The sequence below is a fragment of the Botryllus schlosseri genome, chromosome 10 (assembly GCF_051294905.1).
Source record: "Botryllus schlosseri isolate E-star chromosome 10, Bs_hap1, whole genome shotgun sequence".
Lineage (NCBI taxonomy): Eukaryota > Metazoa > Chordata > Ascidiacea > Stolidobranchia > Styelidae > Botryllus > Botryllus schlosseri.
Window position 1 is genome coordinate 20433121 of NC_137245.1, and position 25214 is coordinate 20458334.

The 25214-nt window shown below is 41.4% G+C and overlaps 4 protein-coding genes and 1 long non-coding RNA gene across 5 annotated transcripts in view; 2 read left to right on the forward strand and 3 right to left on the reverse strand.

Annotated features, from left to right (window-relative positions):
* The window catches only part of LOC145448180 (uncharacterized), a 453937-nt gene that overhangs the window by 176453 nt on the left and 252270 nt on the right, over nt 1–25214 (reverse strand). The window lies entirely within an intron of this gene.
* The window catches only part of LOC145448166 (chromaffin granule amine transporter-like), an 81098-nt gene that overhangs the window by 6562 nt on the left and 49322 nt on the right, over nt 1–25214 (forward strand). The window lies entirely within an intron of this gene.
* LOC145448176 (sulfotransferase 1B1-like) lies at nt 3221–13198 on the forward strand. Its single transcript, XM_080326518.1, has 5 exons — nt 3221–3342; nt 3730–3912; nt 9764–9932; nt 10090–10327; nt 12752–13198. The coding sequence occupies exons 2-5, from the start codon at nt 3834–3836 to the stop codon at nt 13109–13111; spliced, it is 846 nt and encodes a 281-aa protein (XP_080182644.1). The 5' UTR covers nt 3221–3342; nt 3730–3833; the 3' UTR covers nt 13112–13198.
* Nucleotides 15853–20369, reverse strand: LOC145448162 (uncharacterized). Its single transcript, XM_080326505.1, has one exon. It carries the CDS (start codon nt 19618–19620, stop codon nt 16549–16551), a length of 3072 nt encoding a protein of 1023 aa, XP_080182631.1. The 5' UTR covers nt 19621–20369; the 3' UTR covers nt 15853–16548.
* On the reverse strand, nt 20150–22729 carry LOC145448168 (uncharacterized). The gene is made up of 2 exons (XM_080326511.1): nt 22397–22729; nt 20150–22333 (listed from the first exon to the last, which is right to left on the reverse strand). Exons 1-2 carry the CDS (start codon nt 22727–22729, stop codon nt 21344–21346), a joined length of 1323 nt encoding a protein of 440 aa, XP_080182637.1. The 3' UTR covers nt 20150–21343.

Sequence of the window (25214 nt, forward strand, 5' to 3'; positions counted from 1 at the left end):
TGTTTGCTACATCTCATCGTATTTGACTCGGACGATCTCGTTATTGTTTAATGAACATGATTGATAACTGATCGATATATATATTTCATTATATGCTAAGTCGATCGATTATTATTTTTATCCTGTACGGTAAATTAGAGAATTAATTGTGACGGTAAATTATACATTAGCTAGCTATATAGGGAAATATTTTGTTGGTGGCATGCTCGAATGTATATCAACTCACAGCGAAATCAGTTGAGTGTGATTTTGTTGATTTAAGCATTAAAAGAACCATTTTGATCGTTTGAGTGACAAATCACTTGAGCGACGAAATAACTAAATCATGTACACTATTCCTTAATATACTCCGGCCGTATAAGTAAAGTATATGAACGCGGTTCCGAATTGGATATCCAGTCCATGAATAGTATCCATGCCCGCTTTAGCATCTAACACTGATATCAAGGTACCCGTACCAAATTCGCCTAGTGTCCAGGTACCAGCTCATGTTTTGCAGTTTAACCGGACGGATATGTTCGTATCGATCGAGTAGGCATGCCGCATAAATCGTTTGTATGTTGAACGCTCTGTTGTTATCCGTGATGACGACGTAATGTGCATTGTGCAATCTACATGTACCACAGTGTATGTGTGTAACTGTGCTTGTGCATGTAGTACAGTAATGCTAGTTGAATTTAGTGATAGCCTACTCGGAACGATCGTGAGGTTTTCTTCCGTGCGATTAAACCAGTGAGTATTTAGCTATAGGTACCAAGGTAGGGTCAATTTTTCTGCAGCATAACTAGATTTCGAGGTGATGGAATCACATTATAATGGCATTTACAGTATGACAACACCAGAGTCGTACGATCACTCGAGATTTCGGCACAAGCTGCAGAATTAGCGGAATCAGAACGGATATCAGAATTGCGACATGAGTCATGGGAACTACTGGACCATTACTTTAGTTACTGCCTATATGTTACATTGAACGTCTAGCGTCATAATTACTGGTGGTTACAGACACTGCTACTAGTGCAACCGCAACGGTACGAATTTTGTAACTAGATGTCAGCGTCAAGTGCCGTGGCACGACTTGTGTACGAGACGCGTGTAACATGGCCAATACTTAAATTACTTTGGCCACAATTTTGATACATTCTAACCGTGAAGTAAGATTGAAAATAAGAACTTTACTATAAGTGCCGAAGATAGATAAGATAATCGTCAGATTATATTTTTATTTCTGAACAAGCCAACACAATGTGCGATGCGATGGTGGTTCTTAACCTTGCCCCCAGCGCCCCCCAGGGGGCGCTGGCGATTTTGAAGGGGGAGGAAGCGCTCAGGGGGCGATATGGGGGGCGCTGGGCTCAGGGGGGCGGTATGGGGGGCGCTGGAGAAAATGGCTTCGCAGTAGATGATGTGGTGATAGGACATATCCTTAATGAGTATTCAGAGCAAATTAACACCGAAAACTTCGTTACATATAGCCTTCAAAATGCATATAGGTTTGTCCATGGGCGCCTAAATGACTGACACCGAATGTTCCTGTCTTGGCAATGTGAACCCAAGAAGACGAATTCCATCTGGCAAGGAGAAATTATATGTCAGTGAAGAAATACCAATCTGAAATCGTGTGCGTCTTTTAGTTTAGTACGATTGGGCGACAGGGATATTCCTGTTGGGCGATATCCCCGTTGAGCGATTCTATATTTTTTGATATTGCAGGCAGGGGGTCACGAAATAACATCACGCAACGAAGTCATACCAACGGGTTCGGCCGCCCGAATATGTTTAATTATTAGTAACGGGCCCTACAGTGTCCAAGAAACCTCACAATGTTCGCTTTAAGTTTTGATGAGTCTGCGCACACTCAACAACTCACTGCGCTGACCCTTGGACAACAGTCCGTAACGACTAAAAAAAGGTAATAACTTCGGATTTGTTGCAACGCAGATTTTCTGCGCGCAGAGACCGTGTCAGCACTGCGCACGTGCGCAGCTTAGAGGAAACGTTGCACCTCACTCAGCTCTACCGGTAATTGTGTTCACGTGAGCAGAGAGGGGATAAAAATTGATCTCAATTCACATGCAATTCCCGATGATATTGACCAATTTAATCATTAATTAGTGAAATTTTTCGCGCTTCGCGCGACTAGGCGAGAATAGCTGCCTCAGTAAATGGACACCCAATGTAGATACCTAATAGGCTATCAGCAAATAGCGGACAGCCTAATGGTCTGGGAGTGAAGTCCCTCGGAAGTTTGGTTTATCACCCGATAGGGGGCCCTGGACCAACGTTTTTTGTTTGGAGGGGGGCTGACGAAGTGCTGTTACGGCCCTGATAACAAATAATTGTACCTGCAGGCACGCCCGAATATGTTTAATCATTAGTTACGTGCCCTTTATTTTCCTATACAACAGCTCACTCAGTGCTACTGGTAAATCTGATTACGTTGTCTGAGAAGATAAAAAGTTTATAGCGACTTATATATGTAATTACCACCTATTCATTCACGCACTATAGAAAATATTGGTAACTAGGGCGACCAGGCCACACAAACTTTGCTGACCATCAAAATCACGATATGGGGTTCGTGGGGGCGAAGCTCTCACAGGTTCAGTTTATCACGCTATGGGTGCGCAAGGCAATCGTTTTAGGGGGGTTGACGAAGTGCTGTTACGGCCCTCCCTCTTACTTATTGTCTTTATTACATTCCTTACAATATGAAGTTGGGGGGGCGCTGGAGCACGATATTTTTTGAAAGGGGACGCTGGAAGAAAAAAGGTTAAGAACCACTGCGATAAGACATAATGCGATGTAATGATCAGATAGGAGGATGCCGAACGACCCGTTGCGGTTGCAGTTGCAGATCAGAACTCAGTAGCTTGTAAATTATGGGAAAATCGATGCCATACGCAATCAATGGCGTGACCGAAGTCCTGCGAATAGCTCATTCTGTTTTTATGAATCGTTGGCATGCCATATTCTTCTTTCGATCACGTGGAAATCGATGCATAATATGTAGCCTAATCTGCCGCGTACCGAGACCGACACGTGAGATATCGCCGATGGCAATAGGACTCAATGACAGTGCGAAGATAATCTAGTCTAGTTATGTCGCTGCGGTGTAGTGTGCGGAGCGATGCAATACTATTTCATATCGATTCTCATGCATTAGATTGCGTTGTAAATATCGGTATTTATATACCATAGCATCCAAATCTGAACGTGGAGCCTCCGAGAAATGATTTTCGTAATTGGAGCAAGCATTACTGCTGCTGCAGTGGCCGCAGCGACTGCTTGCGGGATATGGATGTCGAGAATGCGACCGGTGGATCGAGTGTGCTTCAGTAGGTGTGATAGGATTACATCGTTGCATTCACATCCGCTGTATCTCTTGCTAGCACATTGACCTTTGGTCGGCGCATTGGTCCAACATGATAAATAAAGGTGGTCAGTAGCAAATTGATTCTGCTTTTTTGGAGTACTCAATTAGGTTTTGCATACTAGTATTGTTACTCGAGTGGTTATGTTCTTAGACTATTTCCATTTTTACTTGAACATTATTTGGCAAAACTTCTTGATTTTTACCATTCGGAAACTGGAAACTGGATAGTAGTCATGTGATAAGTAGGGCGATCTCTTTTTGACATGTCAAAAAAGTCATAATTTTGTCAGAATCATTCCTTTCGTAACTAATCGTGATATGGAACGGGAGAATAACAACTTCACACTCTACAGCGGCAGAAATCCTGACTAGGACTGGCTTACAGCGTGTCCTGGAGCGAGCAGACTTGTGCAACGTAAAAGTCTCGAACGGATCCCAGATTTTATTGCCCCATTCGATGAAGGAAACTCCGGAGGAAATACTCAAGCTCAAAATCCGGTCGGATGACGTCATTGTAGCGACATATTCCAAAGCAGGTGAACGTTCTCTTACTTACGATTTCGTAAACCTATCTACAGAAATAGCAGTCTCTTGTACAGCTCTTCGCACGACTATGTCGGATCAGGTAATTATCGATTTCATTACACGGTGTCAGTCGATGTTGTTTTATTTGTATAATATCCGACAGATTTGATAATTAATTGTGATGGTAGATCATTATCTACATTTGATTACAATATATAGTGAAATATTTTTTGGTGGTAAGATCAAGTGTATACCAACTAATTGGTGTTTCAATCGTAGGTAAGCAAAAATAAAGTTTGTCTGAGCAACACATTGACAAGTTCATTTTATATCATCTATACTAGTCCACCAACACGCGGCCGGGACCTGATTGGAGATTTTAGAAGAACGCTGAATAAAACATTTTGAAATCCGATAATTGATGTCAGTTTAAAAATATTGATGTTTTTGTTCAAAATAAGCTCTTCTCCTGTGCTCAACATCACTTTCCCTCACTAGCTCAAGCAGCTTCGGCAGTGGTAATAGCTAGGACAATTTTTTTTGACATGTAAAAAAAGCCAACATTTTGTCAAAATTGTAGCGTTAGGTCAAAAAATATCAAAATTGTTTACAAAGTCAAAATTTTTTGCAACGTGCATTTCGCTTGTATCGTGGATTTTGCACTGTCGGTGAAACTTATCATTTGACAGTTTACAGCTTATAGGCTACTTTATAGTCCTACCGTTGTAGACGGCCGATTGTCAGCCCATTGTGAATCATAAACATTCAAATGAAACAAATAGGTTGACATTGAACTGAAACAAGACTGCGTGGGCATTGCATGGTTCTCACATCAAGAAGCGCATGATCTAAAATTGTGATGTAGACATTATTGCAGTGGCGGCTCGTCCTATAGGGCAACTGGGGCATTGCCCCACCTAAAATTCTGTTCAATAACAGTTCTTTACCATTTATAGACGCACAGCAATCTATATATACCGAAATCACAGCAAAAATCGTATTCTTCTTGTCCTTTCGCTTGTAAATGCCCATATATATAGCGAAGTCTCTGCGAAAATCGAATTCTCTTCGTGTTTTCGCTTTGCAAATGCCTAGCCGGGGCATGCCCCGGTAGCGCTCATAACAAGCTTTCACTGTCTATTCTCTCAAAGCTGCGCACAATAAAGAAACAGTGATTTACTCTCTCCTATTCATAAAATGACCGAGCAACCGGGGCAACATAGCCTGCTCGCCCTTAAGGTGGGATGTAACAATCGTATCTACATCTGAACTCGGTTACCGTCATATGCGTTTAGTCGACCTTTGCTGGTATAGGTCGATTTTGACGGTGTTTCACACCATGATAATTCTTGAAACTTGGTATGTCATGTCGTGATGGTGGTATTTAACATTGTCCCAAGTTTCAGGGTTTCTACTTAAAGTTTAGGGTAGTAATTCCGTTTCCGAAGTTGAGTGTGTGCTGATTCGTCATGTATCGCAAACAGATTTTACTCAAAAGCCGGTATTGGTATCCATTGATTTTGACGATGTTCCATACCGAGATCGGTCATGACATTTGGTACGGTAAGTCTTAATGTTAGTATTCAACGCGGTACCAAGTTTCAAGTTTGTCACTGTACTGTGTTAGTGGTAATTTCGTTTCCTAAGTCGAGTGAGAGCTGACTCGTCATTTATCGCAAACATATTTTACGCAAAGCCGGTATTGGTCTCTATTGATTTTAACGATGCTCCTTACCTAGATCCGTCATGAGCTTTTGCATGGTATGTCTTGATTTTAGTATCGAACGCTGTGCCAAGTCTCAAGGTTGGCACTCAATGATTAGGGCAGCAATTTGGTTATCAAGGTCGAGTATGTTAAAGATGTGCGCTGATCTGACACTTAGCCTACCTAACGCATTGCGGATTTCACGCAAAAGTCGGCGTATCTGTGTTAACGCTAACTGTGTTTCATACTGAGATAAGTGATGAGATGATGATATCATGAAACAGTTTACTAACATCCTCGGTTTGCATTCAAATATTTACTTTTATTTTATATTCTCCAATGTCAATTTTGACCGTGAAATTGTGGCCTTCAGGTCATTTGCTTACAATTACAACCCCTGTCAAGCGCGATAGCTGTTTCGTTTTCGATGGCGGCTAACAGCTGATCGCTTGATCAATGATAAGCCTATTCCTCAGTAAATTTTACGCAAAATTCGGTGTTGGTCTGTTTGTATTAATTTTGACAGTGTACCATACCGAAAACGGTCATGAGGCTACTTCTCGTTGATTTCATGTAACAGTGTACCAAGTTTTCGGCTTTCATCCACGTATTTATTCGGTAATATATTTTCCAAAGGCGATTTTGCAGCAGACATATAGACCGTAAGCCGTATGTGTCGTGTGACAGTCTCCAGCATCAAGGCCAAAATATCTCCTATGCTGTATCGTGACCGAATTTCCGAGGCTGCTATCCGTAGTTCTTCAGAATTATGTTTTGGATTCAATATGACATTGTCCAATCTATGAGATAACAATTGCGTATGTGTCCGAACTCGTTGACCTTTCCAGCTAGGCTTACGCAATCTCTCGAGTTATAGTCATTTCCATTTCTGCAGATAATTAGTCCAGAGATGCCACTCCTGGGTTTTTCCACCCAGATCTGGGTTTTTTGAGCATCACCTGGGTTTATGGGTTTTTATCCCTAAAATCTGGGTTTTTTTCAACATCCAGTACGCCAGGTCAGTTTTACGCTCGAAAATCAAATATTAGATTAGTATGATCGCAATATCGTTTAATGCACGCACTTCAGTTCGCAATTGTCGATGGATTTTGCTGTTATTGTAACGACAGAGTGTTGAGAATCTATTTCACTACTAAAATGAGAGTCTTCGGCTTGATGCGATGGAGCTTCATTGAATGGAAACTTCCAGATCGCAGAAAGTCATCTTCATATAGGACAGTGGTTCCCAACCTTTTTATGATAATTCCCCACTTCCGAATTATTCCGAGCCTTCGTTCCCCACCTAAAATCTTTATATCCATATCCACCCTGATGCTACCTTCAATAACATTTTGCAAGACTTTGCTTAGTAAATAGTACGTGCTATTGGTGATTGTTAAGATCCCTGCAATTGATCAGCACACAATAAAATTAACACAGCAGTGAATTGGTAACCGTAAACGCAACCCCGTAAATATGTATCTATACCCCGACGCGCAGCCAGCAGAAAAATAGGAGGGGTTTGAAAATCTTCCAAATGCGCGGGGTAGCACCAATTTACATACGTAAACTTCCTGATGTTGACGAACTCATGCGTGCGATATATATATATAAGCCGCCGTAAACTACACTTTTGCACAGTACTAAAAAAACTTGAAATATCATAAGTATGTAATTTATTTGTAACGAGTCCAAATGTGCTATCAATTAGCCAGTCCATGATCTCCCTTGAATACATGTTCAGCAATATGAGCTCTTATTACAACGAAGCAGAAATTTTCTATCAATATGTTTCGTGACCGATGATGGTAGGCAAATGAATAATAACATTTGCTGGAGATGACGTGTCGCTATCCAGGCGATTCTCGCTAATTGGATGCACTGATATTATGAATCGCTGAATTGCAAATGAGCGAAGAAATATTCGCGATACGATCGATATTTCAACACGAAATTTAATACAGGATAATGTTACTGTAAAGATTTTTGCAAAAGTGAGTCTATTCCCCACCAGAAATCCCGAAATTTCCCACCAGTGGGGAATTCCCCACCGTTCGGGAACCACTGATATAGGACGATAGCCAGTAGCGAACTCGGCACTTGGTGAACTTGGTGAACAATTCGGCATGTAGCGATAAATATCATGTAAATGTAGCCTATGGTATATGCACAAGCTCATGAACAGACCAGGTGATGATCCGACTAATATAATCCTATTGTTATCTGAGAATAATATTTATAGTTCCAACAGGGACACTCAGAGCGAGAGAGAGAGAGAGAGAGAGAGAGAGAGTTAGTTGGACACCCCTAGCAAGTTAATCGGAGGCATTGGTTATCAGCACATTCGAACCCTAACCCTAAGTCCCTTATCCTAACCCTGAATTTCATGATTTGGCAGTTATTTATTTCCACTATACATTGGTCTGTGATTATTCCAAATAAAAGTGATTGTCGTAGGATTAATCATTGGAAAGCTACTTTCAATCTGAAAATATATGAAATCATCCTTACAAATAGGCAATGGATGGCATTGCATTGAACTTTCGCAGCGCGATGATATAATTAGTACCGGTACACTATTAACTATTCACGCTGCGCCACAATTGAATCATTGCGATGTGTCGAGACGAAAAGAACATGTTTTTGTGCGATTCGCAGTGTTAACCAAGCAAAATGTGTATTATGAACGGTTGTAAATTCAATATTTATGGCTTCAACGACTGTATGAGTGTATTCGACGGCTATCAGGCTCCACTTTCACAGCTATCTCGTAACTTTTGCGTGAAATATAGGATCTGGGTTTTTCTGGGTTTATTTCGCCTCCACATCTGGGTTTTTCCGAAATATCCCAGTGGCATCTCTGAATTAGTCAAGTCAGGTATAGTGCGAACATGAGCCGTGTGAAATCTTTGTTCCGTACGCCGTTTACGCAGTTACCACACTTCAAGTCACAGCTCACCGGCAGACCTCTCGCGGCACATACGTTACATCACTGTTGTCGGGAAGTTCGTGTTACTATAGAGGATGTAGGATCCTACATCCTATATAGTGTTACCGTAGTTCGTACCAATAAGTTACTTGTTTACGTTGGAAAACTCCATTGTGACGTCATCTTGATAAAAAGTCGCTTGCAGCCCTTGCCCCACCACCCGATATTGTCACGAGCCGCCACTGCATTATTGTCAGAATGAAGCAACACTGCGTGTCGTCAGCAGTGTACGCACAACGTCAGTGTTGTCAGCCAACAGCTGCTGCTGTTGAACGCTCTTTCTCCATTTCTCCAATTCTCCAATCTTGATTTTTTAGGTCAAAATCTTCAGTTTTTTAGGTAAACAAAATCGCCCCAGTAATAGCAATACGTGGAGGAAGAATTAGCTGAAAATGAAGGGGCTATAGGCATATTGCCTTGACGTGAAAAGGCCCAGACTCTAAGAAAACGACTTGAGACATCCCCACAAGATCACGCCTTACGAGGATATAGTTTTCCAGCAATTACCCTGTCTAGCTAACATCGATATCGGTTCTTTGGTCGCCGAAAAGTGTTGTAAGGTATCGTGCGCAGTTTATTGTTCAAAATAGAATGAGAGTGATGATTACAATATTGTCGTTGTATTTGTATTTCGTTGTGGTAACTATGCCAGTTGTCCCCTGGTGAAGAGCACAGCTTTGTACTGACATGCTCAACCGTATTAGTTGAATGTTATTTAATGCCGCATGCCGGTTCGCGATCTTATGGTCATTCAACCCAGGTTCATAGCGTTAGTGACTGAGTACTTTGACGCTGACTTTTATACCACTGCCCGCTTTGGCTCACATAGCTTTCGTCAGAAACTGCCTACGCAGATAAGTGGCGATTCCGGTTGACGCTTGTACTAGGGTGGTCATTTACACTAGGTTAGTACTCTCATTTATGAAATGCCATAAATCACAAGGTATTGAAGGGACCTGAGTGAATCACACAAACGTTTATGCATGGTTAATTGATTTACCAAATATCAGGCCAACATGGTTGTACGTACAACAGAACAAACGAACGTTACGATATCTACACTACACTACATAGATCAAGATAGATTATGTAATTGTAAGACAACGCCCTGAAATAAATCATGGCCATTCATTTTGACCATACACATGTCCGTATACATTTAATTCAGGTACTACGTGGATGCAAGAAATTGTGTGGTTGGTATGCAATAACGCGAACACCAAGGAAGCAAAAAACACTCGATTGGTGGATAGGTTTGGATTTGTGGACCTGCCGCAATTTTCAGGGGCGGGAATCGGACTTCAGGGCTTGGAAAACTGGCCAAACGATAAGCGAAGGTATTATACTGTTGCAGTCACCACATGAATTGGTCCTTTTTATATTTGTGAACGTAATGTGAGTTCCTCGCAGGCTATATAATATACATAACAAATGCCGATACATAATTCAAGACATGGGTACCATGTACCAAGAAATTGATCGAATTGTATTTAGATTTGTGAAGACTCATATGCCCATCGAGTTCTTACCAAATGAGCTGCAAAGGGCGCCTAAGGGGAAGATGATCTGTGTCGCCCGAAATCCAAAGGATAATTGTGTTTCGCTGTACCATTTTCAGCTGATGAATATGATGTTTCCGAATCCGGGCCCCTGGGATCAATTCTTAGTTGACTTCTGCGAAGGAAGTGTTCAGCTGGGCTCGTGGTTCGACCATGTTCACGGGTATTGGCAGGTTGGTAAATGGCAATTATGTTCAAATCGCGAGCATAAATTGCTCTGGGTACATGGAATATGATAGGCAAACTTGAATTATGTACTACCCCGCGTACCTCGCGGACCGGTAAAACTTCGAAACAGATGTTGCGGACCGGAAAACTTCCACTGTCAAAATTAACCCCGAATTTAATTACGACAAATGTATGCAGCAATGTAATATTGGAATATTTATTTAATGCTGCCTTTTTATACTAGATGTTTAATTGTTTATATCGCGAAACAATAACTTCATATTGTTAATTTCTTTGCTATTGTTTCGCGTTATTCTGAAGTTCTGTGCCACAAATGGCTTGTTTAATTGTTTATACGTGGCGATTTGAAGTTTCTACTAGGCGAAGCTCGCCTAGTCCTGTAAAAGAACGTCTAAAAAGGCACTTGGCCGAGGTGGATGCCTGATTAAGAGACCGAAATTGGTCGTTTCGGCATTATCCGTATGTTCCTTACATCGCATTGTGTCTTGTGTATCGCATTGTGTGTGTCTTGATCGCATGAAATTATAATCTGACGTTTTTGAACTTGATTGTGAATTGTGGTTGTTCGGTTTCCTTTGAAAGAAATGCAACTTTGCTGTTTACGATAGCCTCTATTATGCTGCCAAGTGTCGCCTAATGTCACGGCCGTTATTTGACGAAGTTTGTTTAAACTCTCCAAAGCAATCACATATAACTTTTCCGAAACGAAAAGCGGTCTACAGATATCTAACTATTGATGCTGTGATGAAATGAAAAGACTACTATAATGGCAATCAAAAACCAACTGATTTAGAGCACGTTGAGTACAGTCTTAAAGCAGGGTTGTAATGACTCGAGTCATGACTCGACTCGGGTCTGACTCGAGTCATGATTTTCTGATGACTCGACTTGACTCGAGTCATTTTCTCAAAATACGGAAATGACTCGACTCGAGTCAATCTGGGTATTGACTCGACATGGACTCGAGTCATTGCGCATGACTCGAAACAAGTCATATGACTCGAGACTCAGACGGCCAAGACCGACATTTCATTGTAATTTCGAAGAATAGTAAAGTAACCATATACACTATTGAGATTTCGTTTATTGGTACTGGTACTTGAATATACGACCAGAAACTGCTAAAACTGAGGTAAATTAATATATTATAAATGCGAACCATTCGATATCACCAAACAGTTATAAAAAGTGGGTTTATTAAGACTTTAACTGGAAACTGAGCAGTCAACACAATGACTTGGACACGGACTTGACCCTCTGATCGTTGACTTGGACTCGGACTTGACTTGGTGTTGAATTGAAAATAACTCGACTTGACTCGAGTCAAAACTATAAAGGTGAGATTGACTTGTGACTCGGAGCCTAGTGACTTGGTTACAAGCCTGTCTTAAAGTAATAACTCGCAGACATTCCTAGTCAACAGCGAGAGAGAGCTCTCAAATTATTTGGATATGCATCTCCGCCACTTACTTGCCCGGAAATGACACACGCTCAATATATGCTGTGTCCTTTCTTTAGAATTATCATTATAGGGCGATTTTTTTACCGAAAAACTGAAGATTTTGACCTAAAAGATCAAATTTTTGACATTATTTGACCTAAAAAAACTTTATTTTGACCTCACGTATGTAAATTAGGTGTTTTCGCACGTAATGTTAAAATTGCACTACTTATCTTCAGTTCTGGTTGGAACTGCCTGTCCTTACGAAGTAGTTTAGCCCGACGAAACGTTTTTGACTTGAAAACTGACAAATTTTTCCATGCAAAAACTTTGTTTTAACGAAATCTGGCCCTATGAAGAATTCCAGTAGGTACAGCACGTTTTATAGTAGTAGGCTAATATTCAAAATTTGTTGTAGTACAACGAAAGATACTTTCCCACATTCTCGGTAGAAAGTCTCTGTCCTTGCTAAGTAGCTTGCCAAGAATGGAGAAAGAACGTTCAAGAGCAGCAGTTGTTGGCTGACAACACTCAAGTTGTGCGTTCACTGCTGGTGACGCACCATGTTGCTTGTTTTTGACAATGTTGTCTACATCACAATTTTTCATCATGCGCTTCTTGATATAAGAAACATGCAATGCCCAAACAGTCTTGCTTCAGTTGGGATATTGCGGTACGTTGACCATAACACCATGTCAACCTATTTGTTTCATTTGACCGTTTATGATTCACTGTGAGCCGTCTACGATGGTAGGCCTATAAAATCGGCGACAAGCTGTAAAATATCAAAAAAATTCACGAACACTGCAAAATCTACGATACAAACGAAATGCAGGAGTGAATTTTTTTTTGACTTTGTAAACAATTTTGACAATTTCAGACCTAACGCTACAATTTTGACAAAATTTTGACTTATTTTGACCTGTAAAAAAATCACCCCAAGTATCAGGTTTCGACGTTTTTTCAGCTATATCAACAACATAAAGACAACGTGTACTTCGTAACATTTGAAGCTCTGAAGAAGGACTTGAAGGGAGAGGTGACAAAAATAGCAAGATTCCTCGAGGAAGAGCTTTCAGAGGACCAAATTGACGCGATCACGCAACACTGTTCTTTCAGCAGCATGAGCAAAAACAAGTCTACAAATTATTCGGACGCTGCCGATGCTGGGGTTTTCAAATTCAACGTTTCGAAATTCATGCGGAAAGGTGAGGTTGGCGATTGGAAAAATCACTTTACCATCAATCAAAATAAGGCTTTTGACGAATTGTATGCGGAGCGAACCAAGGACTGGACATTGAAATTCGAATTCGAAGCCGCCGAATAATCACACCGCATTTTATGAAATAATATGTGAACGTTAAGACTATATCATTACTACAATGTGTTTTCAATAAACCTATAATGTGGTTGCTATGGCTAGAACTATATGATTTAGTTCGTTCACACAAGGCTGCACTGTATATAAAACTGCGCCACTTTACTAATATCGGGGCATGTATGTTAGCAGCTACCTATATACTTTCAATGATCTGGCTGGATATCCAGTCCGGCTCCGGCATATATACGGCCAATTCACTCCCCCGGATCGAATCCCACCGATATTTGATGGTAGGCGATATCTTGTGCCGTCCGTTTTCCAGAAAACACATTACATTTTTGACACTCGGTTGATTCCATTCGGTCGGAAGCCTGCGATTTATCTGTTATACTGTAGAGAGCAGCAGATAATCCCAGTCTCTTCTTCCAATTTACATTATATTGTACAACTGTACAATTTACATGTAGCCCGAGGCCCGCATTAAGATTCTCGCGAGGCGTGCGTGCATGTCCATGTCCAATTGTCCAATTGCCCAGTGTGTGATAACGAGACGGGCACAGGCACAGGCACACAAAGGATATAAGCCAGGGGTCGGCAACCTTTTGCTGGTCGCGGGCCAAATATCAAATGCACAACTCATAGGCGGGCCGGACTTCTCATACTACAATTCATACTCACTTCAGTATATTACGCTACATCGCTCAATCTCAACCATACCAATCACAATAAGAGCAAATGCATATTGACACTTCAACAACACAGCATTATTGTGAAACTTGATGCTGCTTGGTTTTTGAAAGTTTTTTTGACATCTGGTACCAAGTCAGATGATGCAAGAGCCAGAACATTTTCTATATGGGCGTCGGAGATTGCACGATCTTAGTTTGCTCTTCGTTTCTTTTGCATGGCTGGTCAAGATGGGATAAAGACCACTTTCACGGAGGTACTTTTTGTAAAAGTCAAGTAGCGATATGCTCTTTGTACGGAATTTTTCCTTCAATTCGTCACTGAATTGCATTTGAATAAGATCATTTTGAAATTCTGTGGGTATGGAATTAACTTTTACAGCAAACGGAGTACTGAATATAGCTTGAAATTATTTCGTAGAGAACGAATTTCGGAAAGCGTGAGAAAAATCCAGTAATTAAATTAGTAGGCCGTGCTACAAGTCGGCATATCTACAGAATCAAAATAATATCGGCCTGCTGTAAATGACATTGCAGTCGGAAAACACCACAAATACTACAAACAAGTGGAGCCATTAATGACATGCCTAATAGTATGTAATTTACAAGCTGCGTAGTGCGTACACTTGGGAGCATTATACCGTATTATACATCCAGTCGACCCCTTCTGAAATATCACCATGTATATAGCAAATTCATTGTTGTGATAGCTAGTCATCGGCCGAATGAAATGCGATATCTGGTACAACCCATCAGAGTGGCAGATGATACACCCTTTAAAATATATGGCACACTATTGGGTGTACGCACTCGGTTGAAGAGCACTGTTCTTGGCAACTGTCGTTAACTCTGCAGACAATATTGCACTATAGAGTATTACTCTATAATTGAACGGCGCTTTAGTACGATATAATACCAGTATTCCGCCTACGCATCAGTTTTATGTCGTAACAATAGAGTAGTACAACGTACATATATCTTAGCAATGCCACAATTTTTCTAAACAGTGCTGGCACTGAAGTTTGAAACTCAACAAGAAACGGCGGGCCGTATTCTTATGACAACTGATTATGATGCCGCGGGCCGGACGATTTCGCCTGGCGGGCCGGATCCGGCCCGCGGGCCGTAGGTTGCCGATCCTTGAAAGCTATAGATAGATCCTCGGTCGGGAACCTTTGCCATGCCTTTGATTGTGCAAGTATATTACTATACAAATTCTGTATCGACGTCGACGGATTAGATATGTCCCATAAATATCCCGAAAAATTGAAGGTGTTTTCACCACTATAGAAAAATCTTATTATATTGGACGCCAAAGTAGACGCAATTCCGGTTCAACTTATACAGCCTATAATTTTAGTCCACTCATTAACATCCAAATTTAGGTTTTATGTACCAAATTATAAGCAACATTTCGCTGGCCGGTCAGAATTGTGTCGCGCGCCATAAAATGCCGAGGTCTGCTACAGAGTTAAGACCAGCGGTTCCAAAAGTGGGAGGTATTTCGCCTTGGGGCGGCGATTCTGAGCGACAGGGGGCTAAAAACGCCTTCAAAAGGTTAGAATAATCAAGTTTGGGAAATTTGCATGGATTTCACCAATTGAAATTGTTCGGGTATACTCTCAACTTCAATATTGCAGCAAACACTACGTTCTTGTTGCCAAAATTATTCCACTCGAAGCTTTTCGACTGGCTCTCTTCCGGAGCGATCGCCAGTAAATGAGGTTGACCAAGTTCGAAATAAAGAAAGAATTTTCTCTTTGTGACGTAATTATGACAAGTACACAGAGTCGCGAACGGCAATAAACAACGCACGGTGACGGTACAATGCACACAAAATCAACTGTAAAACCGCCGGATGACAAAACAACACTAATTGTAACGTACTTTTGGTCGTAGCCTAGTTACGATAGTACGTTATATTTGGCTCGATTAGAGACTTGGCTGTATCAACTTAGACTGTTCGAGTAGCTTGCTAACTCAATTCCAACCACTACCTAGTTTCTATGCGTCCTATTATCCGAGCCTACCCCTGAGACACGGTCAAAGTAATTCAAACAATTACTGAAATAGGATCACAAATTTATCAAATGAAAGTCCACGTCAACTTCAAGGCAGTGGCTACAAATCGGTTAACAACAGTTAACTCTCTAGGCTAAACTTATAATCTAAATGAATAATCACAATTATCTCAATGATGCACCAAACAATACAATAATCGAATCCCTTATACCCCTAATCTTGGCTAATTTGAATCACTGACAAAAACTTATTATTACCAGCACCAAGCGACTAATCTTCAACAAGTGTCTATAAAGACACGAGGGTGAACATCTCCCCAGAGAGGGCACTATTGAGCTGTGACAATTGACAATTTCTCGTGTTACTTTCCCCCCCACAGATGTAGGAATCACGTTGAATACATCGAAAATTACACAGTAGAAAACAACGAGAAACACCTCAAATAATAGCTTGACTCATAAGCTATACAAACTTCAATATCAAACCTAATTTGATGCAAGCCTTCGCTGGAGGCTTTGAAAGACACTGTGTGGTGGCAGAGTATAGGCATCTGCTGAGCGGATCAAATCATAATCTCAAAATACCCCTCAGTGACACACTAGATCAGAACTTCGTTACTGCGCATAATGCACTGCAGGTCGTATGCATATAAAATCATCACATTGCGTTTATCAGAACTTCGTTACTGCGCATAATGCACTGCAGGTCGTATGCATATAAAATCATCAAATGCGTTTATACATGAATTTGCACACATTGATTAAACCACCTATAAATGAGGTGTTCCAAAAGACATAACCGTCCCAATTGAACTACGACATTTAGAAGCACTTGGTCCTTGAGGAATCGATGTACTCCGATATCGCTGAAAGGTGGGATAGACTTCAGATATGTGCCTCCTTTGTCTTTCATCTCATTTGCAAAACATAGCATCCACAAATACGACGACAAAGTTAAATTATCTATTGGATCTTGGGTTCCCTGAATTGCGCCTGTGACAATAGGCTGCGGCTGCGTACAGTTCAGTTCATCTGGAACCGCAGGTGAATTGACTTCCTGCTCAAACAAAATACAAGCCAATCCTTTGTCAATGGATTTCTCCTTTCTCTTGCAGTATATTTCCTTCGATACACAGTCTTTAGACAGTGTACTGTACAGGCGAGGCAGTCGCTTCTCTGCAACTGGTGGATCAACACCCACTGAGCTTATACCACCCTTTGCACTATTCGGTGCATAACAATCTTCATTTGACAAGACAGATTGTGGCGTTGAGATTTTATCTCCCAAGTCTGAATGCCATGTCTGATCAATTTGCTTCGTCACAACATCTTGAACTTGAATGAAATTGGTAACGTTGATTACCGAATCATTTGGAGTCTCCAACTTCGGTCCAATTAAACTCCAACCCCATAGCGATTTTTGTGCAACTGGTTCTCCCGATTTACCTCTCTTGAATTTATCAATCCACAATGATTCGCTGACATTAGAACCAATTAATAAATGAACTCTATCACCTGGAAGATTAGGAAATTCAATCCCACTCAAATGAGGGTAGCGTTCGATATCAGGATTTCCCTTATATTTGTTAGCTGAAGCAGATATTTTATCAATTGACAGCACTTGCTTCAGATTAACTCGACTGCTACCTTCCAGTGATTCGATATTCAAATCAACAAACTCTCCAGTCTGAATCTTTGTCCCATGTATTGTCATTGAAGAGTAGGAGATTTTACGAGTATTTGCAGATAACATCTCTGTCAAAGTTTTAGTGCAAAAACAATTGCTACTTCCCGGATCCAAAAAGGCCCAAACTTCAAGAGTTATGCCGGTCTGACAACTAACTCTCACTGGAACGACATTCAAATATACTCTGCTTCCAAGGGTTGATGAAGCAACCGATAGTGAACTAACAATAGGCCGTTGAACACATTCTTTACCAGCAATATCGGTTTCCTTTCGATGCAACAGGGTATGATGTTTTCCTGCATTGCAACCCTTCACATTACAAGCACTCGGCCATTTACAGCGCTTTGCAATATGGCCCGGTACAAGGCAATTTGCACAAATGTTACTGCTTTTAACAAGTTCATATTTATCCTCTGGGTCTTTACTTGAAAAGGTAGAGCAGTTTTTTAGCGAATGACTGCCTGCACAGTCTGGACATACTCTTCCAATCCCATTAGAATCAACATCGGCCTCATTACCAATCTTACAACATTTGGTAGTTATGGCATTAGCGTAACATTTGTTTATTGTACCAGATCCCCTTTGTGTGGATCGATCTTTATGAATAGAACCTATCACCTTGGCCATGCTTGAATTTGAGCATTCCACTGCATCGGACACCAAAACAACCAGATCGTTGAAGGACGGTGCAACATTTTCCTTTTCTTTCATAGCTGATAATTTGATCCAGTTATTCAACAGGTTTGGTGGTAACTTTGATGCAATTTTTGCCAAATTGTCGAAATTTTCCAATTCTGAGGATTGATCCAAATTCTTCAGTGTTATATAACATTGCTGTAATTTCCTTGAAAAGATTATTAACCCTTCATTATCCCCTTGTTTTAAGTTAGGGTTGGCATTCAATTCTTCCATAAATTGACGGCTGATAGTGAAAGTCCCACCATACATAGCTTGTAGTATGTGCTTTGCTGTTTTATAGCCTTCATTTCCATCTATGAAGGATGCACAGTGTAGAATCGAGTCTTTAGCATCTCCTTTACAGTATTGTAACAGATACGTCAATCGGGTATAACCATCTGAAACCCTGCTTTCGATATTTTTCTCAAAGTTTCGAATGAATCTTGTATACTCCTTTGGTGAACCATCGAACGTCAATAGTTCTAATTTTGGTAAATCAGAAGCGTTCCGCGAAGCTGTAGCAATTTCCATTAAATCAATACGATCTTCATTTTTTCTGGTGTCACTTTGATTGTGCCTGATTATTTTAGGATGAATCAATGGCTTCTGAGATTCTAAGCCTACTCTTTGAGTTATGTTGCATCCTGGGTATTCGAAACCCTGCCCTTGCAAAATACTGTCCTCTTTGAGGCATTTCTGTGTCTCAACATGAGCTGCATACAACAATCTGTTGTCCATCTGCCCTGCACCTTCTTTCCTTGGCAATGATGAACCTTGCTCGTCTCTTCTTGATCGTACCAGACTCTGTCTGGTTTCAATAAAATTATATTGATCCTGTTCTTTGGGATTTTGATGAGACGCAGTTTCAAGAATGCCAATCCTTTCGTCACCTATTTCCCAAGCCTCAACTTCAGCACAGGCTAATTCATATTCGTGAGCATTTTTTTGGCGAGCCAATTTGCGTTCTACCAGTATACGCTCATCTTCCAGAGACTCCCTTTCCACTTGCTGCTTCAACATCAAACGAGCCTTTTCTCTTAAAGCTATGGCTTTAATACGCCTCGAACGTTCACTGTTAATGCTCTTGATAGAATGTGAGGTACCTGATCGAATAGATGAACGACCGATTATTGGTGGTGGCAAAGAGGCCTTGATACACCGGTTACAGCATTCTTGAAGTTTGTATTGAAATTCTTGATAATACCGAAGCTCTCCTTCATAATCCTTGATGTGGGTTGTCTTAACAATATCATCCTGCATTCCCATAGTATACAGTCGTTGGACTGTAACATATTTTTCAAACGTACGTTCTAGTTCCTTACAGTACATTTGCAGGGTCTCATCAGGATTCAACATCTTTTCTTCAATGAATGTATATTGTTCTCTCAAACAAGCGAGCGCTTCATCCAATTCCTTCTTAGCAACAGATTCCTTCATCGCCATGACTAGTCGAACTACAATATAGCCCTTTGAGTGCCGCTGAAACCTCAGTTGTAAACTATGCCTTTCAGTCGACGTGAACACTACACTAATTAGGCAGGAATGAATGGAATACCGGTACTCAATTTGAAGACTTACAAGTATTGGGGCAATCAATTTTGCAGACACTATATAACTGCAACAATACGGTATAAAGCTAATAAGAAGCTCTTAACCACAAACGAGTAGTGTTGTTAACTTAATGTAACGTACTTTTGGTCGTAGCCTAGTTACGATAGTACGTTATATTTGGCTCGATTAGAGACTTGGCTGTATCAACTTAGACTGTTCGAGTAGCTTGCTAACTCAATTCCAACCACTACCTAGTTTCTATGCGTCCTATTATCCGAGCCTACCCCTGAGACACGGTCAAAGTAATTCAAACAATTACTGAAATAGGATCACAAATTTATCAAATGAAAGTCCACGTCAACTTCAAGGCAGTGGCTACAAATCGGTTAACAACAGTTAACTCTCTAGGCTAAACTTATAATCTAAATGAATAATCACAATTATCTCAATGATGCACCAAACAATACAATAATCGAATCCCTTATACCCCTAATCTTGGCTAATTTGAATCACTGACAAAAACTTATTATTACCAGCACCAAGCGACTAATCTTCAACAAGTGTCTATAAAGACACGAGGGTGAACATCTCCCCAGAGAGGGCACTATTGAGCTGTGACAATTGACAATTTCTCGTGTTACACTAATGGCAGATTCCCAGCGTGAAGAGATGATGTTTCTGCGCCGCACGCGAAATGTTCGTGTGGCGACTATAGGCGCAGAAGCCTGTCTAATCTTGACGGTCGGTAACGCCGGTATAAATCAAACACACTCCTTTACTACAATGATTGAATATATAATGACACAAAGTAGGCAAGGGCAGAGTTAACGTAGGATTTATAACAATGCCAACCGTCCTTACACAAAGTAACCAACAAACAGTTCTACCAATTGAATATATAGGAAAAGAAAAACGCGAGTGATAATGACGATTACATCGGTCAGTAATTAAATGAGAAATACACACGAAATAAGGTAATGCCGTACGCACGCGCTAACATTAGGGCTGTTCAAAAATAACTTTTTTCTTCGGATTCCAGCCATTCACTGATTAAATTGTCAGGTTACCCTAAAAAACGCTGCACACCAAATTTGGTTTGATTCTAACAAGTATAGGACTCCGCAGATCCAATTAAAATTTTTAATTTATTATGGAAAATTTAAAAAAAAGTTTTCCCAATTTTCCTGCCAACCCCATGAAATTGTTGAGCTGTCTTCAAAGACGTTGCAAAACAAATTTGAGTCAATTCCGACCAGTAGAAGCGGAGTTATGCGAGTTTTTCGTTGATAAATCGCGGATTATCCACCAATCAAGGATAATCCGAGAAATTTCAACGAAAAACTCCTATAACTCCGCTTCTACTGGTCGAAATTGACTCAAATTTGTTTTGCAACGTCTTTGAAGACAGCTCAACAATTTCGTGGGGTTGGCAGAAAAATTTGGAATTTTTTTTTTATTTTCCATAATAAATTAAAAATTTTAATTGGATCTGCGGAGGCCTCTACTTGTTGGAATCGAGTGAAATTTGGTGAGCAAGGTTTTCTACTGCAACCTGACGATTTAAGAGGTGACCGGCTTGAATCGGGAAAAAAAAGTTATTTTTGAACAGCCCTAGCTAACATCCACCCCCCTTTGACTGGTCACAGTCAACCGAATAGTCTCTCTCCAGTAAGTGGAGTTTTTGAATGGGTCTCGTAAGAAATCCACGGGCCGCTTTCAATTTGAACGTCCTCACGAGGCCATCTTTGCTTTTAAATGCCTTCACGATTCTGCCGACCTTCCAAATCGAGCGCGCGTATCCGTCGTCCGCAATTAAACAAACGTCTCCGACGTTTGGAACCGAATGTTCGAAAACCCATTTTTTTCTTCTGATCAACGTCGAGAGATATTCCTTCGACCATCTCGACCAGAAATGACGCAACAGCGTTTGAAGATAGCGAAATCGCTTCGAGACGTTGACACTGGATTTGGCCGGGAAATTCGGTAGATGCCGCAGTGGTCGACCAATTGCTAAATGAGCCGGAGTGATTGCCTGTGGGTTTCTCGGATCGGAACCGAGATACGTCAACGGGCGCTGGTTCATCGCACACTCGATATCTGTCAAAAGGGTGTAGAGCTCAGTGAAGTTCAACTTTGCCTTACCCAGAATCTTTCTGAGAGGTTCTTTAATAGATCTGTTCATCCTCTCGTAGAAGGCACCGCGGTGTGGAGCACGTTCGGTAATATATTTCCACGTTATCCCGTTGTCGGTAAGGTATTTTTGCAGAGCTTCATTGTCTGACCCCTTTTTGAAGGACGCGCGTGTGGAAATCTGAATTAAACGTTCAGCCTTTTTGAAAGTCAGTTGGTTGTCGCATATAATTTCTCGACACCAGCCACGCCTGTTTATCATTCGTTGCAGAGCACCGATGAATTCCTCCGTGGACATATTGCTGGTCAATTCCAAATGAATCATTCTACTGTGGGGGCAAGTGAACAAACAAATATACGCTTTTTGCATTGCGTCGTCACCTACTTTAATATAAATTGGCCCCGTGAAATCCAACCCGACCTCAGAAAATGCCGGAGAAGCGCAAATGCGTTCCTTTGGAAGAATGCCCATTTTCTGTTGGAGTGGTTTCGTGTTCCAATGTCGACAGACGATACAATTTCGCAATACCCTTCTTACCTCGCTCCTGATATGAATAATAAGGAAACGCTCACGAAGAATAGCGATGGTTGTGTCCTGCGGAGAATGAGAGTTGCTTTCGTGGACATGTAGAATGAGTTTATCCACCAACGGCTCCTTGGCGGGAAGAATAATCGGAGAACTCGTGAACTCTGGCAAATCACACAAACTCAACCGATCACCGGCAACGATTAGCTTATTTTCGAGGTCTACTCTGGGATCCATGTCTTTAATTTTTGATTTATTCGACACATTCTTACCTTTGTCGAGATTTTCGAATTCGCTGCTAAATCTTGAGCGTTGAATATGACGTAAAAGGAAGTATTCCGCCATTCTGAACTCCTTCAGACCTCAGCCAGCGCGGTCCTTGCCAATAGGTTGAACTACTCTTCAATTCCTGAAGCGCCATGCCACGGCTATGGTAGTCTGCTGGATTTTCGATGCCTGGACAATGTCTCCAAGCGTGTGGGGATACGAGATCATGAATTTCCTGAACTCTGTTCCTCACAAACGTTTTCCAATGTGAACTTGGCTTGGCAATCCATGCCAGAGCTATCTCGGAGTCGAGCCACAAATAGACTTTATCAATACAAATTTCAGAACTCAGCGCATCCAAAACGTATCTAGTTAATTTAGCCAGACAGTGGGCTGCCATTAGCTCGAGTCGCGCAACAGATGTCGATTTCAATGGGGCCACTCTCGTTTTAGCAATCAAATATTGGGTCTGAATATTGCCTACGTCATCTTCAGCTCGAATGTAGACTACGGCCCCGTAAGCACTTTCAGAGGCATCAGCAAAACCATGAAGCTGCATGGAATTTGGAGAGCGTATTCGACAAAAAAGGTACCGTGGAATTTTGATGGACTCCAGAAGCGACAGCTCGTCGGTCCATTGTCGATACTTCTTGGCGAGTGTGTCGTCAACCGGATCGTTCCAATCGAGTTTTCGTCTCCACAATTCTTGCATCAAAATCTTCGGTGATAACGAATGCTGAAAAATATCCAAACACGTCGTAGATTTGACTGAGCTTACTCAAAATATATCGTTTTGTGACGATTTTATCCTGCTCAAGCAGTTTGGGTTTCACATTACAATACATGACATCCTGCGTCGTGTGCCATTTCAAACCGAGAGACGAGGCCTCACCATTGTTGGCATCATCAAGATCGAGAACGCAATTCGGTAACCGAGCTTCCTCGGGAATGCAATCCATGACTTCTCGATTATTGGACGCAAATTTGACCAAGGACCATCCACCGTCATTGAAAAACTCAACCAAGTTCTTTTGCTTGCAGACAACCTCTTCAACGCTATTTCCACCTACATGAATGTCATCGACGTACATATTGCGAACGATTTCATCGCCAAAGTCGCGACCAAATTTATCAATGATCGGCGCAGTATTAGAATGATGGTGGATTGTTTGAATTGCGAGGAAAGGGCTTGACGAGACTCCGAACATTATTCTTTCCATGACGTAGACGTCTGGCGTTCTGCGCGACTCGCAATTTCGCCAAAGGTATAATTGGAAACGCTGATGATCCGGATTAATAGCAGTCTGTGGCAAAACATTTTCCGAATGTCTCCGCTCAAAGCAATTTTATGAGTGCGAAATCGTAGAAGCACAGCACCTATGTCGGGTAACAAATTTGGGCCCTTCAAAACGCAATCATTTAGCGAATGCCCACAGCCATTTTTTGCGCTTGCGTCGAAAACAATTCGCAATTTCGTGGAACAACTCGCTTCACGAAAAACCGGATGATGCGGGACGTAGTAATGAGGAATCGCACTAATTTTATCCAATTCCGCTTGCGACAATTTTCGAGCGAAACCATTGTCCACGTAGTCCATGATCGCCTGATCGTATTTAGTCAATTTATCAGGGTTTTTCCTTAGAACCTTTTCTGTTGTTAGCAAACGAGAATATGCCTGCGCGAAATTGGGCTGCAACTCTATTGCATCGCGTTTAAATGGTAACGACACGCAACACTTAACCCCATCGAACGACACCGAATCATTGAATTGTGCAATCGCGTCAACCTCGTCAGAAGTATGAACCAAATCCTTATCTGTAAGCCCAATGCAGTCTTGCGCTTCCAAAATCGTTCGAGTTTGTTGTCCAACAGTTGCCAAGGATCCAATTCAGAGCGCTGTACTTTTGACGAGCTTCTGGTAAGCAAACAATTAGAAGAACGATTAACTGAAGAATTACGACTACATGGTCCAGCCAATACCCAACCGAACATAGTTTCAATTGCAAATGGTCCAGATTCGGGGATTTCAGGACTAATAACCGATCCTTGCATCAGTGAAAAATAATAACGTCCTCCCAATAGTATATCTACCGTACCGTCGTCCCTTGGGAGAGGGTCAGCCAGCGGCAATCCGTCAAGGTGGTTCACCTGATCGCAACGTAAAGTGATGTTATCTAAGGGCGTGCAAATAACACCGTCTTGAACGAACGCTTGAACTTCAATACAGCCTCTCGGTTCTGAATGTAATGGTTCCAGATTGAATGCGACTAGATCCATTGAACTAGAGGTTGAACTACCGCCAAATCCACTAATATTCATTTGTTGGCTTCGAATAGGCCAGGGGTGGGCAAACTTTTGAGCTCGCGGGCCGCATTCAACATCAGAATCCATTCGCGGGCCGCACTATATAAAATTATCCCTAGATTTATCAGAACACGTTAATCACGCTCGGTGAAAAGCCCACTATTGACTCCTCCACTTAAGCTGGAGGCTGAGCGTTCAAAGGCTGTAAATTCTGCCATTGGCAAACACCTGTTGGATGATCCAGCTTGTGCGAAAATTT

What these genes read in the sequence shown, in the direction of transcription:
- LOC145448168 (XM_080326511.1), bottom strand. Translation starts at nt 22,729, where the DNA reads ATGGCGGAATACTTCCTTTTACGTCATATTCAACGCTCAAGATTTAGC. An exon ending in TTATTCATATCAGGAGCGAG is followed by an intron (nt 22,334 to 22,396) that starts GTAAGAAGGGTA and finishes CCACTCCAACAG; the next exon opens with AAAATGGGCATTCTTCCAAA.
- LOC145448162 (XM_080326505.1), bottom strand. Translation starts at nt 19,620, where the DNA reads ATGGCGATGAAGGAATCTGTTGCTAAGAAGGAATTGGATGAAGCGCTC.
- LOC145448176 (XM_080326518.1), top strand. Translation starts at nt 3,834, where the DNA reads ATGAAGGAAACTCCGGAGGAAATACTCAAGCTCAAAATCCGGTCGGAT. An exon ending in AGCGACATATTCCAAAGCAG is followed by an intron (nt 3,913 to 9,763) that starts GTGAACGTTCTC and finishes CATTTAATTCAG; the next exon opens with GTACTACGTGGATGCAAGAA. An exon ending in ATGTTCACGGGTATTGGCAG is followed by an intron (nt 10,328 to 12,751) that starts GTTGGTAAATGG and finishes ACGTTTTTTCAG; the next exon opens with CTATATCAACAACATAAAGA.